The following is a 24,533-nucleotide window of genomic DNA, read 5'->3' on the forward strand; positions in this document are numbered from 1 at the left end:
AGGATACAAATTGAGACATTTGCCGCACAGCACTGTACAGCGTGGACATGTAACTGCATGAAAAGCAGCAGGTGATCTAAGGCTGTGCTGTGTCGTCGGACCAGATCATCTGCTGTAGACAAATTTCAGAGGTGACAGTAACTAACATCTTTTAGATGAATCTCTTTTTCATGTAAGTGCCTCATTTTGGTTTCTTAACCACACGCTCGCCCTCTCTGTGTACTTGTCACTGTGTGCGTCTTCAGGTTTGGCTGTGTTGTTAGGCACTCTGACGCAGCAAACGGTAAGAAAAAAACACTCACATGCATGAGGGCAGCTTCCCCTTCCCCTCATGAAAACACTGAGTGTGAGACCAGCCCACACCAGACACCATCACCTCACGCAGCTACGCTTTCAAACAGAAACCGCATCACTGGCGGCTGAAGGCTGACTTGTCCGCATGCACACGGGGAGGCGTTTTCTGTCTGCTGCTGTAGTGCTTCAAGACGGTTTGCTGTTGACCTCGTCTGCGGCTGTACAGCTCGGGGAACCAGGGTGTCTGTGCTGTTCACAGAGGAGTGTGAAGCTGCTGGAGCATGTGGTCGCTGGTGGTCACTCCTGGCTCTGACCTCTCCCCTCCGTGCTGATCATATAGGAAGAAACAAGGTAATCTGACAGTTTTCATTAAGAGAAATAATGTCTGCAGTGTGGTCACACGGCTGCGCCGTGTCTGAACGTTTGTGGTCAAAGTCATGCATCGTATTTTGCTGATCATAGAGGCTTTGCTGTTAAATCCGCTTTCAATTAGCACCTCATGACACATCAAAATGTGTCAGTCAGAGGAATTATTAATGTCAAATTAGTTGCAAAATGAAAAAAAAAAAACCCCTGTAACTTTTTTTTTGTCTCTGTTGTGTCATGCATGCGAAATGATGCCGCTGCAGCACTCTTTGATGCAGCTGTTATGAAATGTAATGACTGATTTAATTCTAAACTGGAACATAAGTCATGGAGTTGGAGAAACTGTTCAAACGTGATTTCAAAATGTTTTTTTACTCTGAAGTCCCCACAAAAGGTGGCTCGTGTATGACTTCCTCAAACTCAAGTATTAAGACATACGGTTGCACAACTCTTAACTGTGCAGGTAATATGAGGGGATCTGCTGGCTGACTGGGGGCAGACTGATACCCCCAACAGCCAGTAGGAGCAAAACACAAAACTGGTCAGAATTACAGTAAAGTAGCAAAAAAACTGTCGCTAGTTGTCTGTTGCCTCTCTGGGGCTGGCAGAGGAAGGGTGTGGTCTCGTCTTGATGGCAAAAGGAAGAGTGGTGCGTCACTGATAAGCAGAGTTAATCTCTTTCTCCTGCATGTTTCCTGCTGCAATCTAAGGCCACACAGAATCCTCTCTGATTTGTTAGACTTTTTAATCCGTGCTTTTCGCAAACCTGTTTAATTTGGCATCTAGCAAATCAACTGCAAAAAAACTCCAAAGATTTTCATATCTTACGACAGCTATGATGGATGATGCGTACAAGAACGGGGGAAATCATTTTTTTGCAGGTCGCTGCACGTTTCCTGTGACATTCATGAATTACAGAAATTTAATATCTAATTTTTTTTCTGTGATATATTTCAAGTTATATTTTTCTCTTGAATCTTTTTAAATTGTATTTTATTGCTCTTCTTATTTTTTTCTAAAATTCTATGTTTGTTTTTTTACTTTTTTGTAAGGTGACCTTGAGTGTCCAGAAATCACCCATAAATGCATTATTATTATTATTAATATTATTATTATTACCACTTTCTAATAAGGCAAAATGTTGTAAATAAATAACTTTATTAATATTAAGAATTGTCATTAATATTTGACAAATCATTCAGCTATAAGCCATTACTGAGAGCAATTTTTGGGTTGCCAGGTTGTGAAAAATCTCATTGGCCGCTGTTTATCCTCCATCAGCATGACTGCTGAAGGAAAATTAAAAGACCATGAAGTGGATTGTTTTGCCAACCACCAGCCAAAGAGATTTTTTACAACCCGGCAACCCAAGTTTTGTCCTTAATAGTAATATATTAGATCTATTAAGCATCACTCAACCATTTATCAGTGTTTAAAAAGCCATTAGTTAGGACCTACAGGCTGTTTAAAGGCTGCCTTATTACATTAAAAGTGGTCCCAAAAATGGTAACAAATAATTTTAGAAACGTATCACACATTGTTTGGGGCAGTAGTTCCATAACTCTTTTTTCTCTCTCAGGTGTTATGGGTGTCTGAGTAACTTCAAATGTCTCTGAATACGTCTGAGAGTTGGGAGGAGTCCCTGGCCAACTCCTCCTCACAATGTGGTCACAATATGAGCAGCTGGGAGCAGCGCATGGATACGATGTACACCTACTTCTACCTGCTGCTCTTCATCCCCGGGCTGCTGCTCAACACCACTGCTCTCTGGGTCCTCCTCAGACATATTAGGTACACATTCAAACACGCACACGCAGAGCCTCAGACACACTCTGCACGTGGCTAACTCTCCTGCATGTCGCTCCACAGTAAGAAGACCAAGGCGGTGATCTTCATGATAAACCTCTCATTAGCAGACCTGGCCCACATCCTCTCTCTGCCCCTCAGGATTTACTATTACTTCACACACGCCTGGCCCTTTGGACGAGGCATCTGCTTGTTCTGCTTCTATCTCAAATACCTCAACATGTACGCTGCTATAGTGTTCCTGGTAAGCTGGAATATGGTGAAGGAGCAGTTCAAATGACAGCTTAGCATCTCCTCATCTGTTTAAAAGGAGTCACTGCAAGAACAGGAAGTAAATCCAGTCTAAGCTAGTGACTCCGTTCTCCTCAGATTTGGAGCAAGTGGCTCGAAATCTGCTTGATATTTTTCATGTCACTGTTTTTCAGGTGTGCATCAGTGTGCAGAGGTGTGTCTTCTTGCTCGACCCGTTCTCCGCCCGCCGGTGGAGGCGGCGCTACGACCTGTTGATCAGTATCATAGTGTGGGTGGTGGTCGGCCTGGCCTGCTCGCCTTTCATTCTCATGCGGAGCAGCAGCAGCAATCCCAGTATTGGTGCACAGACAGTCTATAACATGTCCTTCTCTCCAGACGCCACTTCTACCCAGCATCCCTCAGGTTACACCAGGCTTTATGCAACAAGCCCCAGTGGAGTCAGTTCAGTTAGTCCCAGCTCCGCAAAAGGCAGCTGCTTTAAGGACTTGCCCATGCGCCGTCTGTCCGTCTCTCTGGCGGCCACCATGATGGCTCTCGCCGAGCTGTTTGGTTTCGTGATTCCTCTCGCCTGCATCGTTTACAGCTCCGTCCGCATCGTCCGCTCCCTTCACCAAAACCAGACCCAGGACCAACAAAACTCTGCTGTGCTCAACTCCTCGGCACGCAGCCGTCTCCAGTCCGTCACCTCCAACTGTCAGACGGATCACGAAAAGCAGACAAACGGTGAGAAGCGGCGCGCTCTGCGGATGGTGCTGAGCTGCTCTGCCCTCTTCTTGGTCTGCTTTGCCCCCTACCACATCAACTTCCTACTCTACCTGATGGTGTCGCAGGGCATAGTGTCCAACTGTGCGACCAGGCTGGCTGTGCGTCAGTTCCACCCGGTGTCTCTGTGCCTGGCGAGCATGAGCTGCTGCCTCAACCCTCTGCTTTATTACTTTCTGACAGCCGAATTCAGATCACACCTCACCAGGCGCACCTCCTCCTTCACCTCCTCGCTGCTCTCCTCCCCGATCAGCTCCCCGACCCAGCGTCCTCTACAGCAAAGACTGATGAGCATGGAGAGTAGCTGCTCAGACAGGGATTAGCATTATTCAGATTCAGTGTTTTTTCCTCAGGGAATGACACAGCTGAACACGACAGACAGACGTGTCTCTGATGCGCTCTGTGGAACTTGAAAACAGACGAACAAGATCCAAGCTGGACAAAGATGATTTCACATGTCACAGCTGTCTTAATACAAACTGACTCGAAGAGCTTTGCCCTCAATGTGAAGAACGTCCCGGAGGACATTCACATGAGAACAAACAAATCTCAAATCCAGCTGAAATGATTCCTGTGTAGCACACAAGATCAATGTGAATATCATCAGAGTTGTACCAAACATGTTAACTTCAATGAAAATGCATCAATTTAAAATAAGCTACATCATAAAGGTCAAAGCTGTATGCATGTGCATGTGAATGTACTGTAAATAAAAGCAAGTCTGCGCTTTTTCTCCTGCCTCGCAGTGCGATGTTTCTACATGGTATCTAATGTTTGTTTAAGATGAGGTTTCCTCTGGGTGAAAACGAAAACAGGTGCCAGCTCATTTTTGCTGTACTTCCTCTCACAATGCAAAGTGGTGAAGACAGTTGGCAGCAGTTGCTGCGGCTCTGCAAACCGATAACTGCCATGCTCTGAGGTTGGCTTTTAAACTGACAGTCGGCCCGCCGCCCACCTCCTCTGGCATCCGCTAAACCAAAGTGTGACTCTGTGGATACTCCCACCCCCAGGCAGATGCAGCCCACCATAGGAAACTGTCTGATTCACCCACCAAAATGCACCCACACCTTGCTGTTGTCGTGCTGCATCACACCTTATCTACTGTTTAGTAAGTGAAACCATCATGTTGTGAAATATGTGAAACCAAAAGCTGCTAAGAAGGCCCCAAAAGTCCCTGTCTGTCCCTAGTTTTAGTATTGATTCTATGAAATTCCTGTGTTTTTATCTGCCATCAAGAGGACACACACGCCAGATAGAAATCGTCCACAAGGGAAAAAAGCAGCCACAATAGCAGAAGTCATGGTGTCAAAAATTCTGATAAACCACACCCCCACACACTCACAGGAAGCCCTATGTGTGCTAAAACCTCCGGCACAGCAGACACACAGAGAGAGCAAAGACAGACATATAGAAGAGATGTTGAGAAATCAAAACAGGAAATCGAGCAACGTCTGATGAGAGAAGGACGAGACGGTAGGACTTGGATACAAACAAGTGACAAAAGAGAGAGCAGAGTGAGAGAAAGTCAGACGGCGGGACAGAGAAAGTGAATAGCATCAGAGAGGGAGGAGGGAGGGGATGGCATGCGTGTTGGCTGATGCTCTGCCGTTCTGCTTTTTGATGTGACGCAGCTTCAAGTTGGAAGAGAGAGGTGAGATATTCACTGGCAATCTTATGGGTTCCTTTAAAAAAGGAGAGGCTGTAACAGCTGGATGCTTTCAGCATGGAGTCATGCCTCATGGGGGATCTCGCATGTTTCTCCAGTGTGAGGAATGTCTGTTATGTTGAGGGTGTGAATGTGTGTCTGTAGGCCAGTGGCAGAGCGTGTGTTCCTTTATCTGTGAGCAGCCCACAGCGTATATCTGTGGATGGGGTTCATGACGTGTTTTGTGTGTTGGAGCAGCGCACGTGGAGGGACCTGGGCGCTCGATGGCAACGTTTTGGATGCTGACACACGAGGCCAGATGTCGCGTCTGAGTGGAAACGCGCCAACAGCCCACAGAGAGATGAATCACTCTTGATCAAATGATGCGTTTCCATTGGCAAGATTGGAGGAATAAAACTGCTCAATCCTAAGGTAAGGGTGCTGCTCCTTTTTAAAAAATAAATAAATGATATTCCCCTAGCCAGGTTTCCTTTGTGGGTCTAAAGATAAGTCAGATCTAAAGACATACAGGGATGTTTCTGCCACAGAAAGATGACATGTAGCTACCGGATATCACATATGTGCTTTCTTGGGAGGGTCATCATCGTACACACGATACAACTGCCATAAACTCCAAGGAGGAAGTGAAATAAAAGTGATTGGTCATCAAAGAGAAGTCCTTTGAGGTCATATTAACAGTCTCCGACAGAGGTATACTGTACTGTACATGCAAAGAGTGACAGCCATGAGAGATGAATCACACTAAAACAGTCTCACATGGGTCGAAGGTTAGTGAAGCTAAAAGGAAGATGGGGACTGAGGGTCCGCTGGGAGATCTTTGTGAGTGCTGCGAAGTGGGATAAGAGGCAGTCAGAGAGCAGAGGCCTGAGTGCTGCGGAGGAGTTTGTATCTCTTAAATCAAATCCCTGCTCAGCTTATCCCAAATTCCTCTGCGCTCTAACGTCCTCGCTGGGAGAGGAAAGAACAGTGCTGTCCTGAGGAGCTTGGTTGTTTGCACTTTATGCTACTTTATGCTTCTATTCCACAATATTTTGGAGGTAAATATTGTCCTTTTTGTTCCACGACATGTATCTGATAGCTATAGTAACCTTTCAGATTAAGAGTTGACATTAAGAACATATGAAGGTAAATGGACTGTACTGTTTACACAGTGTGCTTTTCTAGTTTCATCACCACTTTACAACCATGCCTCTAAAACACAAGTCTGCATTCACCGTTTGACACACATTCATACAATGGCTTGGCCTCCGGCTCATTGCAAGCCTGCAAGCCTTTTAACCATTCACACACACACACACACACACTCAGTATCTTGCCCAAGAATACTTTGACATGTAGACATCACTGACCTTCCTATAAGTGGACACCCGCTAAACCTCCTGAGCCACAGCCACCCCAACTGATAAGCTTATAAAACACACAATGCTGAAGATTAAACAAGTCTCTACATGGGGCTCCTTGTCATTTCAGAAGTTAAAAAAATCATCTAATGGCCCTTCAGACTCATCTTGTGACCCTAAGGTTGAGAACTAATGGACTTAACTACCTACAAGTGAGGCAGTTGCAACAGCTACAACAGTACAATGCTACTTACTGTGCAAAATGATTACTGTTACTGCGAAGTACACTGTGCTGATGAGACTGCTGTGCTTCATCTTAAGGAAGATACTGATAGCAGAGTATTGTTCCACTGTGTTGGTACTTTTACTGAAATGAAGGAGAAGCTGCTGAGAAGTGCTCACACTCCGTTTAGAATACATGTAGAAAAGGTGAAGGTAGACATAAAACAGATGTGTGTTATCAGTATTATTTATGTCACATTGTTTCCTTGCAGGCTTCCTTGAGTAACGATGCTCTGAAGAGATAAAGTAGCTGCAGTAGCTTTCATGTTAGAAACAGACATTTAAAGGCATTCAGTGGGTGTAAAAATCAAAGTGAGATGAAATATCTTAAATCAAGACTATATATGGTTGCTTAGATTAAATTTATCTTCTTATCAGGCAGTTTTTATGGAAGAGCACTTCACTTGTTTCAAGCTTTTTGTGCGTCATTGTCCTAATACGATTTCATAACTTCTTACTGACATTTTATCACTGGTTCTGTGCAGCTTAATGCTTTAAACTAGAGTTCCCAGAATTATGAAGCTGTTGAAAAATGACAAGAACAAAACTGCTTTCTCAAAGTCAGAATGTCTTTGTATGCAGACAAATGTACTCTTTATTAGTCTGGCTAAACTACTTTTAAGATAACTGTGGGTTTTTAAGATTAGATATTTTACTTGGTTTAATAATAAGTGAAATTTTCCCAATCTGTCGGCAGACAATTTTGCTTGTTTAAAGTAACTTTTACCCCAATTTATCAGTTTATTTCTTGTGTTCGAGAGCTAAGGTTCTTCAGTGTGGAAATGCATGTCATATGCAGTAAGCCTGATTGTCCAGTTTGAACAATGTGATCAATGAAATCATGAATTCAGATGTCTCATCTGTGAAAATACTGCATGTGTGAAAGACGTGCAACAAAGAAAACAAAACAACTTCTCCTTTTCGTTTCCATAATTAGCCGGGATCATTTCGTCCAAGTCAAATCAGAAAATGAAAGAGGCAGAACAGGATGAGTCCTCATAGGTCACACTGCGCGTTCTTAAACAGTTTACACGGGCTAAGCAAACAGAGAGGCAGCCCATGCTGAACCAGCATACACCTACTGATGTTTACAGCCTGGGTGGATGGATCAGGCCTACAAAGATCAGAAGCTCGGTTCCTGATATGACTGGACATTTCTCCTTTATCATGTTCAAATCTGCGTCTGAAGTTCATGAGGGTTCAAAGTTGCCTACAAGTTTCTCAACTCTTGCAAAGTGACTTTCATTGTGTGCTGCTGGGGATGTGAAAACTCAACAGAGAAACAAATTTTTCTCACCTGTAAGTAAGAGAGAGCCGGTGTGTTTGGCCTGGCTGTTAACCACATGTTGGTCTCACTGCTACAGTCACCACGCCAGTTTCACTGATGCCTCGCTGCGAGGCGTTTCGCACAGGCCTGTTGTAGGCTTCCCTGCAGCGGAGACGCTCGGTGCTGAGCACTCCGTGGGAGACTGTTGCATCAACTTCTCTGTGGGTTTGCATATTTACTGTAAATGGCACTGCAAAAGCTGTGATCACATAGATAATGTACTGTATCAGGCACTGCTGAGTGTGTGTGTGTGTGTGTGTGTGTGTGTGTGTATGTGTGTGTGTGTGTGATATGCCTGATGGAGAAAGGCTCTCTCTCAAAGCCTGAGAGCTTTTCTGTGCAACATGCAAAACATGCTGCCATCATAAACTAATTAACCATGGCACAAATATCACCCTGTCTTCTACAGATACCTGCTTTCACCTATCCCAGCATGCACAGGGCAAGACAGTGGGCACTGGGATTGAGTGCGGTCTGAAATACCAACAGTTTATCAGCGCTGGACACACACTCTACCTTCACTGAAAGAAGCGTGGACCCCCGCCCTCCTCGCCATAACAGACAGCATGGACGCTCGAATACGTCCGTCACCAGACTACAAGCAGATTCCCTGATAAAAGCTTCCTGCTGGCTCACAGGGCTCCTCGTGTTAACAGTAAACAGTATAACAGCCCCCGGTTTAAGATGAGCTACAACCACAGCTGTGAAAGCAGTGTAGACCTCCGCACCTACCAGCACTACGTGTATGCAGTGGTGTACAGTGTGATCCTAGCGCCGGGCCTGCTGGGTAATGTGCTGGCGATCTGGGTGTTCAGGGTCTATGTCAGAGAAACCAAGAAGGCAGTGGTGTTCATGATGAACCTGGCTGTGGCCGACCTGCTGCAGGTAAAAGTCTTTGCTGCTTCATATGTGATTATTCTGTTATTCGTGGAATTCCTCATATATGTACGTATGTTTATGCATCGATTTATGTGTCAGATCCTATTTGTTTCACCTCATCTATGATAATCTGACTAAAGATCGCTTTTCATCATTGATGTTTCCTGTTCAGATGATTTCTGAGAGGACAGTAGAACTAATCTATGAAGTCATTAATTAATGATTTATTGATTGATAACTCACTATATAACACCCATAATGACATTTAATGACAGATGAACAAACTGTGTCATAAGGCACCTTGATTAGTTGTTCATACACTTGTGCAAACCAAGAAATGCTGAGCTTGCACATTCATTCTTGACCTCAGTTTGACAAACAAACCCAGAGTCCACATGTTGGACCTTTGGCAGCGCTTTCAGCCACTGCTCATGGCCTTCAGTGGAGGATGCAATTTGTTCAGCTGCTATAGAAAAAAAGAAGCATGTACGAATAAATCAATGCTAGATTAATAAATATACAAATTTACAAAACTGCATCTACAATGTGATTTCAACAAGACTTGAAACAATGTGAATCAATCCTTTGTTTTAATCAAAGTCATCACAATAAGAGAATATTATGCACAGATAGGAGGGGTTTGCTTGTTTTTTGGCTGCTGTGTTTGTAGTTCTACATCTTGAAACTCTTGACTCTCCTCAGGTGCTCTCCCTGCCTCTGCGGATCTACTATTACCTGTACAACAACTGGCCCTTTGGTCATTCGCTCTGCATGATCTGCTTCTATCTCAAGTATGTCAACATGTACGCGTCCATCTACTTCCTGGTGTGCGTCAGCATGCGCCGCTGTGAGCTCATCATGCGCCCGCTGAGGTACAGCTCATCCAGGCGAAAACGAGACTTGTTAATCTGTGCCCTGGGCTGGCTGCTGGTCTTCCTGGGCTGCCTGCCCTTCCCTCTGCTGAGGAACCCCAGCAGCGATCTAAACTCTAACTCCAGTGACCGGCGCCTCGGCTCGGAGGCCAGCGCCCACCTCACTGTGCCTGACTCAGTGTGTTTCTCAGAGCTGCCCATGAGGACCGTCAGCATTCCCGCAGCCGGGGTCCTCCTCATCATAGCCGAGCTGTTGGGCTTCATCATCCCCCTCATCCTGGTGTTAGCCTGCACCTGTCTGACTGCCGGGAGCCTCCGGGAAAAGACGGCAGGCGCAATTCCTGACCGAGGGGAGAAGAGGAGGGCGTTAAGGATGGTGCTAAGCTGTGCTGTGGTCTTCCTGGTGTGCTTTGTTCCTTACCATGTCACAATGCCCCTGGACTTTCTGGTAAAAGCAAACGTCGTAAGCAGCTGCGCCCTGAGGGACCTGATTCTGCGATGCCACCCCGTCACGCTCTGCCTGGCCAGCCTGAACTGCAGCCTGGACCCACTCATGTACTATTTCACAACTGATGAATTCTGGAGGCGACTGAGCAAGCCGGAGATACCAGAGAGCATAACTTTCAGCAGGCGCCTGTCCTGTATAGCCGGAGGGGAAGACTTAGAGGACGACTAGACTACAGTGAGTCTCTCTGAGGGGCAGAAGTTCAATCTCAACCACTAAACCATGAGATAAAATCTATATGTTCCTGAAAACTAATGTGATTTACATGCAAACAGTATGTGAAAACATGCGAGCAAGTTTCACAATGTTTTTTCTATTTATAGTTCAATAAAGGGTGTGTCTGCTCTTTCTAAATTTGCATGGTGAAGAGTGAGCTGTTCCTGTCATAAAGGATGACCATCAGCCATCATCGCTAATCAGGATCAGGAAATACAGAGTACAGGCAAGGCCATAAACCCGCCAACAGAGCTAGCAGCTTGCAGAGGATCATAAAGGGGTTAGTGCTGGCTTTCCAAAGCTTTCGTCGGCGCTGTAATAATAAGCAAACAGTCAAACTATTCAGTAGGTAAAGAAATGCAACTTTATTCAGCAACAAAGTGAAGTTCATTTCAATAGCTGCGGACAACATTGTTTTTTTTTTTTTTATCTAATCTAGTATTGTTAAAAAGCTGAGACAGAAACACAGTTTTACAAGCACATTTCCTGTCTGATTGTCTTTCTGTGCAGGCGTCGAGTGGTAAACCACTGAAAATCACTAGAAGTTATTTGGCTAAAGGACATTTTTTTCCACACTTTCAAGCTTGTTCTTCAGGGTTTTCAAAAAAGTGTTTTGTGCGGACTGACTGAAACGTGCTGCTCCTATGACAATTTTAAACACGCAGTGCTCTGCAAAAACGTGCAGCCACTTATAGTTGGCCGTTTACCGCAGTAAAGGTCATCTCATGTCACATGGGACAACAGACTCATAAATAAGAATTCAAAAACTGACAGAAAGTGTTTTCAGATTCGGTGAAATTTCCCTTTAGTTTATTCACTCATCAACCATCCTTCAAGTTTATTGTCACAGATGAGGTTTCTACACAAACACAAACACTGGTCATATAGGGTGCTGGACTGCTCACCATCAGGTTCGACACCACCAATTACATAAAGTCATCACGCGGCGGGACAGCAGAGGGCTCTGGGAGCAGCAGGGCACTCTGGGAAATATCTACAAAAATGGTGACTGAGAGCTCTGAGCTTGTGCCATCCATTAGGGGACACTGACAGCCACGTTACGTGTGCACTGTAACTGTACTGTACCATACGTCTGCATGGCGACTTGTGCTATATCACACTATAACATATGGTAGATCTTGTCAAGGCTGCTCTAGTGGGAACAGTAAGCTGACAAACACACACACACACACACACAGGTCTGATATGAATGACTTCTCAGTATCGTTAGGATATTCAGTAGAAGGACTAACAACTCTGGTCTGGAGGCGATCGGCTGTTGTAACACAGAAACAACAATAATCTGCAGGAAGCTACAGCAACAGAACAAAAACCAACATAACAAATGGAAACTTAGTATATTCTTAGTAAGCAGGCTGACGCTGGTTATCAGTACAAGACTAACTAGTGAATATTTGAGCAAGAGAGCTAAGACTTATACAGGGAAATACAGCAGAGGAGGGGGTTAGGTTTTATAACACTAACTTAAATTCACTTATCACTGGGGTTAAAGCAGGGGAGGCAAAAACTGGAGATTTGTACAAAAGTAACTTTCTGCTAAAAGTTGTTCCCTCCTTCGCCTACTCCCTCCTACTCTCTCTCTACCTGTCACTGTCTGTCACTCTGGCTCTCTCCATCACTCGCTCTCTGACCTATGCTCACGCTTTCCCATCAAGCCTTGCAGATCGTGGTCTCCGTCACAAACTTGTTCTCAAAGTGGCGGATGGTGAAACATTCGTCAGCAGAGCGCTTCTGGATGCCTCCACCTGAGGGAGGGACACAAAGACGCACACAAACCATGAAATGCTGAGGAGGCAAGAGTCAGAGTGGAATTACAATTCGGTCTCTGCAGAAATCAGTCTATATACTCTCAGTGTTTGCTTTGAGTTGTGCACTTTGGAGTCAAAACTGGACTGTAATTACAAAAAAGAACCTTATGCATGCATGAAAAACAGCTGACGTTGACTAGCTAGAGTTCCCTCCTTTCTATGATGTGGGACAAACACAACACTGAGTGAGCAGGAGCTGCCAATGACCCGGTAAGTCTGCGAACTGCAGCAAGGTGAGCAAATAAACTTCTACTTTCAAAATTAACAGCATGGCTGGTCCACTTTAATGCTGAATGTGAAAAAGGGACAGACATATTCAATGATGGTACATAACTAACACCATGTGGGCTTGCTGAAGAAGGGAGACAACATCTTGTGCAGAATGTGGACAGAATGAGAACTACTGGGGGCGTTCCTGGTGTGGTGTCACGTAGGAGGAGCGGTTTTTAACATGGGAAGCAGATACAAAAATTCAGAAACAGTTTAGCTTATTTAGAAAATAAAGAAATGAAAATGCATGCTGCTGCGGGCGTCAGCTGAACAGTGAGTCCACACCTGGCAGGCTGGAGCGGCGCTGCATTCTGTATGTTTCCTTCCCATCGCACAGTCGGCGGATGTAGAAGCCCAGAGGCTTGATATCATCGATGCGCTCCGTCACCACCAGGTCCTCGTGCACCAAGTAGCTGCGGTAAGAGCCGGACTGCGACAGACAGAAGGGATCGTGGGTCATGGAGGAACCATAATACATGTTCAAACCACTTTAAAACGTCTCCCCAAAATGAAACGCAGCTCGGTGAACACAACTGAAGTGTGAAAACACAGCGTGGGAAGTAAACTGCCTAATTAATGAATCATCCCCAAACTTCTGCATTTTGCGAGACAGTTTCAGAACGGATAATGAAATTCGCCGATTGCACCACCACCCACCAAACACCAAATGCTGTACAACCTGTCATGGAGGAGAACTCAGAGACGCCAATTCAACTCTCAGTGCCTACATCCAGGAGGACTGACTGTTCTCAAACCTGCTCTGCTGACCACGCTCCATTGTCACTAAAATTCAGAGATCTGGTTTTCTACAGGATCCTGAAACCTAAACCAGGACAACACTACTGGAATGGAAAATACACACTGTTTCAGATATTTTACCATCAAAACAACACCCTTTGTATTCGTAATGAAATAGCTTTCTGATACCAAGAAATACCTGTGATCTAAATGTGATCATTTGTGGCCACGCTAACATCACGGCGCGAGGAACAGCAGTGACTGATCCTTTGACTTTTCATCTGGTGCCATCATCAGGTCAATGTTTTCATTTGCAAACAAATACTTATTCTTAATGACTAAAACCCTGCAAAACTAACCACCTTCCCATCAGCCTCAGCTGTGCTTTGTGTTTAGCGCCAACTAGCAAATGTTAGCATGCTAACCCGCTAAAATAAGTCGGTAAACATACTAAACATTACATCTATGGCATGTTAGCGTACCGATGCTAGCATTTAGCTCAAAGCACAGCTGTGGCTGAGTGGCCCCACTGAGCTGCTAGCACGGCTGAGGAATATGCATTTAAAACATGTTAAACATGGATTACATTTAATGTTCCGCTGACACCCTTTACCGCACCACAAATCTATAGACACTGAGAGAGGAAAGAAATACACAAGCTCTAAATTCTGGTGGAGATTACTCATCCTGATTCATGCAGAGTTACTAATATCCCAGACTGTCTGGAATAGGGGAAGGTGGCATGTGCTGGAAATTATTACTTTACAAATGACAGAAATGTCAGATTTGCACAGGATTAAAGCGCAGACAATCTCTGGAATTATTATAAATCCCTGGATTTCATCAGGTAATATTTAGTCCGTAATATCAGAGCTTACGCAGGAGCTCGAGTGAGAGTGCTGTGTCAGTACATTGTGTTTCCTCTCGGCCTCTTCTACTGGCAGCTGCATCCTGAGGACGTGCGCTGGTGACCACTCACCATCAGCTGGGAGAAGAGGTCGATGAGGTCCTGAGGGGGGAGCACCACCGAGGTGTTCAGAGGAATCACGAAGCAGGTCCTCAGGGTCAGGTCCAGGTACGCCGTCAGCTTCTGCTCGCACACAAAGCGATCAGGGTAGAATTTCAACCACATTAACGGGAGCATTCAGGGGTAATCTGTGTGTGAGTGTTACCCTGTTGAAGTCGTGGAGGATGTAAGCAGGGTCTCCGGGTCTGAAGCGGGGCGGCGGGACGCTGATGACGGCCATGCTGTCAGTGATCTCCATCTCCTCCTCCACCCGCGGCAGGTAGTATGGCTGGCTCTCTCCTCCAGCTCCGGGTGACACATCACTGAACTGCATCGCTCCGTGATACAGCCTCTGGAGGCCCGAGGAAGAGCACAATAAATCACTTTCATGCACACAAAGACAAATAATACGTTTGGTGCCCAAATATAGTTGGTTAGTTGACAAATCTTTGCTTTTTTAGACATCAGGAGTTTGTGGCTGACAAATGCATGGTGCTCATTTGTGATGAAATGCTTGGTCTGAAAAGACGTACTCCAGCTGCTTGCTAGGTATTGAGCTCAACCAGCCACTCACTCACATGTCTCTCGACTACGTGGGTCTGTGTGTGTGTGTTACGTGACAGTGTGAACTTGTAAAGGAAACAACATACAGAGTGTTAATTCTCAGTGCAAACTGTACGATCTGTATCCGATTCAAGGGACTGATGTGATATGAAATGTGTTGCTTAAAGGAAATGTACTTCTTGATGTCACACCGTGGTGAGGTTTGTCTTGTCTTGGGTTTTGTCTCGTTATTTCCTGTTTTATTTTGAAAACCTAACTCTCCTGTCGTTTTAGAGCACTTGCCCAGTGTGTCTTAGTCTGAGGGCCGATTCACCCGTGCCTGTCTTTGTCCCGTGTTCTGTAGTCCTCTTCGTGTTTTTGTTTGTAATTTAAATAGTTCAGATTTAGTCATTTTGCTTTTGTCTTTGCTAAGCCGTTTTGTAGTCCTCATTAAGAGAGTTTTTAATTTGTTAGACTTTTCTTATTTAGTATTAGTTCTGTTTGTAGCGTTTCATAGTGTTTCAGTTACTTAGATATTATCCTCTGTTAGGGCATCTTCTGTTTCTTTTCCTTTCTTAGATAATTCCGTATTATTGTGAATATAGTTAATATTATATATACCTTAGGTAATTTCATAGCCCTAGATTGCTTTGCTCAGTGAAGAGGTCTGGCATTACGTGCTCAATAAAGCTGTGTTTCGAGTCTCCGCATCTGAGTCCTAATTGTGTACCGGCCTGACACTTCAACAACAAGAGAGGAATAAAGCAGAACAAGTCTTTCATATTGCAGGTGGTACCTGGGATGAGTCTCTTGAACAAAAGCAGAATTTCATATGAGCCAAGAAGTGTTTACGTATGGTATTAATAGTTTTAATGAGACGTTTTGGTCTCTGCTTCATTTGCACAACAGAAGAAGCCCTGTGGGCGCAGACACACTTTTATTAAATGTGAGACCCTCACGCTGACGCTTTCAAAACGTTGAAGTCCGCACTTTCTCTGAAGGTGGAAGTGAGCGAGAGTCAGCATTCTGGTTTCCCACCAAGGAAACAGCGTCCCATCAGCAGCCGAGAGCAGCGTTAATAATTCTCCAAAAACTCCAATAACACTCCCCCACGCCCCCTCCCACACGAGTCCAGTCACAGTGACAGAGAATTAAAGGATAACATCTGATACTGTTTCATTCCGGACGCACCCTGTATATATAAGCATCCTCAGGGGTTTGCATGTGTAATCTGAATTTTTGCTTCACTTCCACTGGATGCTGCCTTATTCATGATTATTCTTTTGCAACAGGAACCATGAGAAACACAGCTGACAAATGTCAGAAAAAAAGTCTCTTGTTTCTAATCTTTATAAGAAAAGGCTAAAGGATGATTCATGGAAGCATTCATTATTATCATTATTTTATCATTACTTCCTAAAATAGGATTATTTTTTGGCATTTTGCCTTTATTAGACAGTGACAGTGTAGATACAGACAAGAGACACACGGCCATAGACTACACATTGCAGTGACTGTAACCTCATCACTACACCACCCAATGGTCCTGACCTGCAGTTACTTCTGTGGAAAATGAATCGGCCACATATTACATGATTATCCATCTGGTTGCACTCTGATGCTGACTGAAATGTAGATTAACCATTTTAAACCTCTATGCAGCCTGGACTGGTGCTGTGTGGTTGCATAAGTAGTACACTTCTACCAATAGAACGCATATAAAAACATAAAAGAAAACTCTAATAACAATATTACATACTAATATGCCTTATGATAACGACATACAGAACCACACACACAGGCACAGACGCGCACATTTACCTTCGGGGTGAAGTATCGATAGAGACACGCTCCCCCCACGATGAGCCCACTGAGGATGAAGGCGATGCCCAGCAGGGTGAGCAGGCAGCGACCTGTGGAGCCCTCGTTGCCCGCTGGAGCAGAGGCCAGCTCAGGATCCTAAACACACACACACACACACACACACACACACGTAGGCAATACTGTACACTGCAATCCCATAATGATAAATAATATCGCAGATACTGATTATCAACATTCAATGCGCACAGCTTCGACTCGACTGTCTCTGAGCACGCTGGCTGCTTGGCCTCTGCAGAACAGCTGTGCAGAAGATGGGCGGTCCCACTGTGCGCTGCATTAGGTGCAATATGCATCTCCGTGCATTTTGAGAAAACCACTGCAAACCTCTTAATATCAAACTTGCAAAACGCAAGATGCTACACGAGTTCACTGCATGTGCTCAGATGAAGTCCACGGTCACAGGCGGCTGGCCGCGGCCGGCGCAGGCCTGCCGCCAGACTACAGACAGACACCGGGCTCAGGCACCGCGCCGAAGCACCGTTAGCTCACCATCGCTGCGGCTGGCACCTCTTTGCCCAGCGCCTTCTGCGCCAGGGCCGAGTTAAAGGCGATCTTCACCATGCTGGAGAGGAGACGTCGGCTCGGGCTTCGTGTGCAAACAGAAGAGGGAAGACTGTGCCGGACCGCAGGCTGCGTTTACTCTCGGCTGCTCCGCGATGTGACGCACTTTGCAACCTCGGCTTTATCTAGCGCTTCCGGTGGCTGCAGGGGATTAAGATGAGATCCGAAACGGAAGCGAGAGAAACTCCTTCAAATTCAAGGTACGCAACATATGCAAACACCTGACGCCTGGGATCATTTAGACGACTGTTACTGCTGGTTTGACAGCGACCACTGAAACCGCTTATTGTCTCATTTATTGCCACCAGTATCCCATCCAGAGAGTTAGTTTGTGTAGCTTTGATGCCATCTAGTGGCTGCAGGTGGAATCTACCAACATTTTCCCTAATGAACACGCTCCCCATCAGGAAAAATCAGCTTCCATTCATTAAACTGAACCCAAAAGCACTAAAGACTGGCACTGTTTACACTTTCACTTAAACTAGTCTCCCTCTACCTGCTCCATTCTGTGCAGTACATGACACAAAAATAACTCCATTTTGTAAAGTAATGAAGGTCCTATTTTGAGTGCATAAAGTGGCCTATTCATCTCTGTGAATATTCCACTCTGTAAACTGACTCTGTAAATATATTCCCTCCTACAGACTGGGCACTACCTGCCAGTGTGTCTGCCCACTCACACTGACACACTCAGTACACAGCCTTCACTGCGCTGTGTGGAAACACAGGCCGGTGCCAAGGCTGTACTGTACGTCTGACACATATCCCCAGTCCTCTGGTCTGTGGTGGTCCTGTGCTTCCTCTGCTTTCACTCTCCTGACTCAGTTAAGTTTGAATGTATGAGTAAATAAACACTTACTGCTGCACCGGCGCTCTAATTCCACGCAACTCCGTGGCACCCCTCCAGCCCTCTGCGCTACAACTGTACCATACGCATCTCCCGGTCTCACAAACACACACATACGCACACACGCTATGATACTTCCTCTGTTAAACAGACAGATTGGACCGGTAATCACCACTGAAAGGTACATAAACAGAGCAGCTGATTTCTGTACCTAACCCTCCCTCCACGTACCCCCCTAAACTGGCTCTCCCTAAAAATCCTAAGTGGTCCTGAAGGCTTGTTTATGGGCTCGTCTTACGCTGTGTTTGATCTGAGAGCTTGCCCACACATGCATGCGTGGACACACACACACACATACACACACACATGCACACAGCAAGAAAGAGGGAGAGCCAGCATTAGCAGTAATAGCTGAGATGATAAACAAAAGACTTAGATTTAATCCTGAGGGCTTCTCAGCATCACACACAACAGAGGAAGGGGAAAAAGCAGAGGAGGCGACCGCACTCTTGTTCCAGAGGGAAACGAGGGATGATTTTGGGGGGGGAGAAGCGTCGGGACAGATGGGGGTGAAATGGAGTGATTCCGGGGGAGAGGAAAGTGATGACTGGGAAAAACACAGAGGGAGTTACAGGGCGAGGGAGAGCAATCTGCAGTGTCTGATGCTTGAGTGAGTTTTCCGAGGAGCTGATTAACGGCAGATTAAACTTGCCGTCCATCCAGTTTACATCTCAAACTTTCTAACGCGCCTGCTAGGTACAATTTCTGTGCCTCTCAGACTGAAAAGAGCAAAACATACACAACTGGACACCCATGTTTTTGTGCACAGGCATACAGAGGCGGCGGGCGTCATAATGGTGGATGGCAGGCGTGTATGATCGAGTTTGAATGCCAGTGTTTGCCTGTGGTCTGCAGCAGACGTCCAATGAAAGCAATAAAATCGCACGCACTACACGCATGCACATGTATACACAAACACACAGCTCCTTGCCTACAATGTCAGCAAACTGTGAAAGTCTGCAGGGGCAAAGCTGGCTTCATCAAGTGTGAGAAAAAGAAGCTCTCATGCATGACATCACCCGCATGCAAGCCAACAAATATGAACACACACACACACACACGCACACCTCGTAGATTTGTCATCAATTTCAATACCAGACATGTGAAGCCGCAAGTGACAAATGACTTTGTCCCTCTCGCTGCTCCAAAGACATACGTCTAGCACACACACACACACACACGCACACACACACATACACACAGTTCCAAAGCAGCTGGCCACAGAGCTGCCTTGAACCGAAAAGTTCGACGGTGCTCAGCGCCTCATAACGTCACTGACATGTGTTCATGTGGACCCACCATAATCACCATGTGCCTCTAGTGGGAGAACATTTAGTGGTCAAACAGAGAGAGAGAGAGAGAAAGAGAGAGAGAGAAAATGTAAGAGAGAAACACAAAAGCAGATCTCATGAGTAGACATGTGGTGGAGAGCGGTGATGCTACTTCAAAGCAGCCGTCGGATTTCCCCCCCTCCTCAAAATCAGCGTGCATCACAGTCTCATGATCCTTGGCCCACCACACACACACTTTTGGCAATCACATGTGGCTTTGAGACAAGGGTGACAAATGAGTCTTTCCTGTGAGTATCAGCTTCTAAAGCTACCTTCTTTCTCCCAGAGCACTGCCTGTCGGCCTGTCTTCATCCTCTCAGCTCGGCTCACCTCAGGGAAATGTAATAATTTCACGCCGAAGGAGCTCTGGTGGGCTGGTTGGGGAGGGGGGGCACGTCAAAATAAAGATCAGGACTGGGTTGCACCAGCTATTCATAAGTTTGTGTCTAAAGCCTTAACGTACTGCAAGTTCCTGGTTAGCTAGTTTTAGCTAGCTAGTGTCTGACGCGCCATTAAAACCTATGAAAAGTCGTAGCTACAAAAGACCTTTTTAGCTAGGAAACATTCGTAGCACGAAAATCAGTCAATGATGTAAACAGAAAGTCAGTATAGTCTATAGCAGCCTCACAAGTTGTAGCACACCATCCAAAAACGACAGTGTAAAGATATACTAAACTTAAAGTGTGTTAGCGATTATGCTAACCTAGCTGACATTAGTTGGTTACTGAGCAAAATGTTGCCGCCACAGCTTTTTGTAATTTGAGGTATGTCGTGTTATTTTTGTGAATGGTAATTTAAAAGCGTCCAATTAAAGATATTATTAAACCACATTTGAAGTGCTGAGTTCCAGTTTATCAGCCATATTTCATATCTGCTCACCTCATCAACTCTAAAGGGTCATATATCAGCAAGCTAACGTTAGCTTTAGCTTCAATTATCTACGTAGCTAACAGTCACGTACGGCTCTTAAATAATTACTAATCTCGTCGCCTCATTTAATTTAGTAATAACTGTGATCAGTTTGAATTCATGAAAAGCTCATAAGTAAATCTTGATGGAAACTATTCTTTCACTTCTTACAAACATGTTGAATTTGAAAGCACGTTTGTTAGAGCTGTTGGAGTCATTTATTAAGGCTAAAATAATATATGATGTAACACGGACTACAAGTTTTCAGGAGGAATGGGTGTTTTTCTCTAAACATGTGACCTAATGTTGAAGCCTGTCTGTTTGGTGACAAAGAAAGACGAAGGAATGAAAGGATTTATGTTGCAGAAGAGTGAAGGAAAGGACGAAACGTCTGCCTGGAAGAAAGGAAGAGTGCGGGTCACACATGTATGTGATGAAAGACAAGTCAAGGTAAGAAACTGGCACAGGTAGAAAGAGACAAGTCGAAGAGTAAAAGAGGATGAAAAGGGATGAAATGAAGAGAGCGATGGAAATGGACACGTCTGTTAGTTCCCAGGGGTTAAACTCTGGGGAAATGACCTCATCATCAAGAGACTGCTCCAGAGCGCTGCATGTACACTTCAGCCATGTTGACTTAGTGCTGGTGGAGCACGCACACACACACACACACACACACACATCCACACACATGTTTCCATCACTTTTGGGGACATTACGTAGACTTTAATTCATTTTATGGAGACTTACCCTGATCATAGCCATAACCACTACTTGCCTAACTCTTACCCTTACCCCAATCCTAACCTAACCTACCTAACCATAACCGACACCTAACCGTGACCCAAGTCTTCACCCTAAAATGTAATGATTTCCATTATGGTGGTTTGTCCCCATAATTAAGGCGAATCCCCACAGTGTGACTGTAAACACATTTATGTCCCCACAACATGAGTAATACATGTCCACACACACACACACACACACACACACACACACACACACACACACACCCTCTTCTGAATCATGGCCAATAGTATCATAGTCTGGTCGAATCACTTCCAGATTCAGTGACGTCACCTCTGTCAGGTTCACGGGAGGAGCAGCAAGCACGCACACACACACACACACACACGCACACACACACACACACACACACACACAGCACCTTTCCACGGGAGAACGATACTCTCATCAGTATTTTCCTTCAGTTGTGCTGTATTTCAAAGCTTTGTATTCCAGCTTCTTCACTGAAGTCAGAGAGAAACTCTCCTCGCATCACACAGTGGGTACAGCACAGAGCTGACAAACTCTTATGGCTGGAGGCCACGATGCTACAGTCCCACCTGGACTCGAAAAAGCCTGCAATAAGGTTTTAGTAGACGTCAGAGATTAGGAAAGAGGCCTTCGTGAGGCTGGTGGGTCAAATCCCAGGACGGGATAATACGAGAAAACTGACGCTCCTCTTTCTTTCATCAAATGCTGCTGACGTACCAAAGAGCAAAACACTTTACTACCAACTGCTCCTGGTGACCAAGAAGACTGTGAGCAGTGAATTACAGCAAGGGTCAATATTCTGTGGATTAAAGTGAAAACTCTAGAAGGAAGGCAGAGAGAAAACATCTGCTAATGCAGAACAAGTCTTCATTACTCCCACTTCAACTTGATTGTTCTACCAAAATTTGACAAAAACACATGAAGGGTGTATTGGTTTTATTCATGGTTAATAAGTCATCCATGAAGGCTTTAGTGATAAGCCATTAAAAACACGTAAGTAACAGCTGAGGAGAATATACATCAGCTGAAGGAAACCTGGAAACCAAACATTTGACTTTAATAAATCTCTATTAATGATTAATAAATCTTATTTATTAATCATTAATTGAGATATTAGTTATCATTTTAAACTTCATAGTTTCACTTGTCGTTTTATAATTTGCCTTTCTGCAATTTGTTTTATTTTTTCCTGTGAAGCACTTGTAATACTTGGCTTTTGTGAATTGTACATAAATAAACATTACATACTAACTTAAAAATAAACTAACTTGAGGTCAGTCAAACAAAAAAAGTGTGGATTGTGCATACGTATCTGTTTACGGTTGCTTGGTTGCTATGATGAATGTGTGGTCCTTTATGGGGCTGGATGGATACCTAAAAGCATCATTGTGTAGTAATGTGTGTGTGAGGGTTTGTGTGTGTGCGTGTGTGTGTGTGTGTGTGTGCTTGTCAGAGGGGGAGGGTTGGAGGATATAAGAGTAAGCTGCTAAAATTGATGACATCCCCAACACCACCCCCGTTTCTCACCATGTCAAAGTTCACCATGCTAGAAAGAAGGCAAACGTGATGTGATATACTGTGGATGAAAGTGATAGCCTGTGTGTGTGTGTGTGTGTGTGTGTGTGTGTGTGTGTGTGTGTGTGTGTGTGTGTCTGATTGTCTGGAAGGATTTTCCTGTGCTTCAAAAGTCTAAGCTTTGGTCAGGATGTAGTTATGGAGCGCTAATTTGAGAGTTGTCTGATTGCGGGCTTTCTGTGGGCCCCTACCAAGCACACACACACACACACACACACACACACACATGGACACACACACGCTCTTTATCAGTCATTAATCTATCAGGTGTCATTAACAGGGGGAGGATGGGCTGATTGGAACCAGAGGCAGACAGAATGATGTCACGCAAACACACTTCACTGCCAGAGCGCTCATGTGTCTCCGTGTCTCCGTTTCATCCTCGTCACACACACACACTCGTAATGTGACTGACACATAGACAGATAAAAGTGCGAAAGAAAGCCTACAAGGGAAACACTTATTCACGCTGCCTCAGTCTCCTCCAACATCTGAGCCGCAGCAAACGAGCGGTGGTCACTGCCAACACCAGCTTCTATAAAAACAGAGCAGCGGCGAGCCCGAAGACAAGCGACTGCACAGCTTCGGCTCGAAATGTTTGAATATTTAACAGGGAAGTTATTTTGTGTGAGGAGCAATGTGTATCTTTAATGAACGGGCCTGTGTTAAGAAGGACGAGGGATTGATTCTCCTGCTGCGGCCTGTCGCTATTTTAACCTCCCTCCCACAACACACATGACCATACTTTTTACACGCCGCTCAGCGTGCACGCTACAGGCTATCTTTGGAGGAGAAGCCATTGTTTAGCAGTGACAGTAATCTCCTAAGGAGGTGCTGCGTTTCCAGGCTGAGAATGGATCTCTTTATTAACACTGACGGAGGGGCATTATCTATAAATACAGGCGGGAGCCACTAATAAATCATTTCTCATGGCCCTGATAGAGCGCTGACCACAAGGCATTAAGGCATCGTGAATGCAAACCACACGTTGGCAGGCGAGCTCTCTGCGCGCGCGTGTGTTTGTGTGTGCGAGCTACACCACGCTTTGGCAGGCGGGACGATGGGGCTCGAGCTGGGCTTTTGATTGAAATAGCATGTTGTCTTTTGAGTTCCCATTTCGGCAGCCTTTAAATTATAGTGTCTCCACGGGGCTGCAGAAAATCTCTCGGGGTGGGAGCGAAGTCAGGGAAGGGAAGAGGCTTTTCTATAGGCTACACGTGACGACAATCTGAACACGGCTGAAGAGATGTTGAATGACTGTGATTTTTCTCCTGACATCAGCGGCGCGGGAGCAGGATTAATTAGTTTCTCCTGTTTCAGAGTCAGAACCATTAACATGTATGTGGATATTCGTGTCCGCAGGTGTCGTGTCACGGTGGATCACTGGTGATGCGTTCAGGGGCCTGGCTTTCACCAGCTACTAATTTTGTGTGTAAACTTCTTAGTAACTGCTAGCCTACTAGCTAGTTTCAAACTAGAGATTTACTAAATTGTAGTGCACCATTAAAACTTAAGCACTTTCTGAAAAGTAGTTTTAGGGGGGAAACAATGCATCAAAACTTACTGCCAATCCTTTAATAATGTAGGCAGGCCTGTTAGCATGATTTATTTATAAATGGACAGATGGAGAATTATATGT

General features: G+C 45.0%; 3 protein-coding genes across 4 annotated transcripts; 2 read left to right on the forward strand and 1 right to left on the reverse strand.

The window, feature by feature from the left end:
- Nucleotides 1-338: 338 nt before the first annotated feature.
- Nucleotides 339-4,218, forward strand: p2ry10 (P2Y receptor family member 10). The gene is made up of 4 exons (XM_041944244.1): nt 339-645; nt 2,240-2,451; nt 2,530-2,710; nt 2,892-4,218. The coding sequence occupies exons 2-4, from the start codon at nt 2,267-2,269 to the stop codon at nt 3,801-3,803; spliced, it is 1,278 nt and encodes a 425-aa protein (XP_041800178.1). The 5' UTR covers nt 339-645; nt 2,240-2,266; the 3' UTR covers nt 3,804-4,218.
- Nucleotides 4,219-4,863: 645 nt separating this feature from the next.
- gpr174 (G protein-coupled receptor 174) lies at nt 4,864-10,982 on the forward strand. Of its 2 annotated transcripts, XM_041943744.1 has the most exons (5): nt 4,864-5,131; nt 5,384-5,557; nt 8,505-8,980; nt 9,677-10,528; nt 10,720-10,982. In XM_041943744.1, the coding sequence occupies exons 3-4, from the start codon at nt 8,780-8,782 to the stop codon at nt 10,520-10,522; spliced, it is 1,047 nt and encodes a 348-aa protein (XP_041799678.1). In that variant the 5' UTR covers nt 4,864-5,131; nt 5,384-5,557; nt 8,505-8,779; the 3' UTR covers nt 10,523-10,528; nt 10,720-10,982. The 2 variants fall into 2 exon arrangements, with proteins under 2 accessions (XP_041799678.1, XP_041799677.1); XM_041943743.1 differs by lacking the exon at nt 10,720-10,982 and having other exon boundaries at nt 9,677-10,699.
- LOC121611285 (integral membrane protein 2A-like) lies at nt 10,909-17,677 on the reverse strand. Its single transcript, XM_041943745.1, has 6 exons — nt 17,327-17,677; nt 16,775-16,912; nt 14,577-14,762; nt 14,384-14,494; nt 12,952-13,096; nt 10,909-12,333 (listed from the first exon to the last, which is right to left on the reverse strand). The coding sequence occupies exons 1-6, from the start codon at nt 17,396-17,398 to the stop codon at nt 12,239-12,241; spliced, it is 747 nt and encodes a 248-aa protein (XP_041799679.1). The 5' UTR covers nt 17,399-17,677; the 3' UTR covers nt 10,909-12,238.
- Between the last annotated feature and the right edge of the window lie 6,856 nt (nt 17,678-24,533).

This window comes from Chelmon rostratus, chromosome 9 (genome assembly GCF_017976325.1).
Source record: "Chelmon rostratus isolate fCheRos1 chromosome 9, fCheRos1.pri, whole genome shotgun sequence".
NCBI lineage: Eukaryota > Metazoa > Chordata > Actinopteri > Chaetodontiformes > Chaetodontidae > Chelmon > Chelmon rostratus.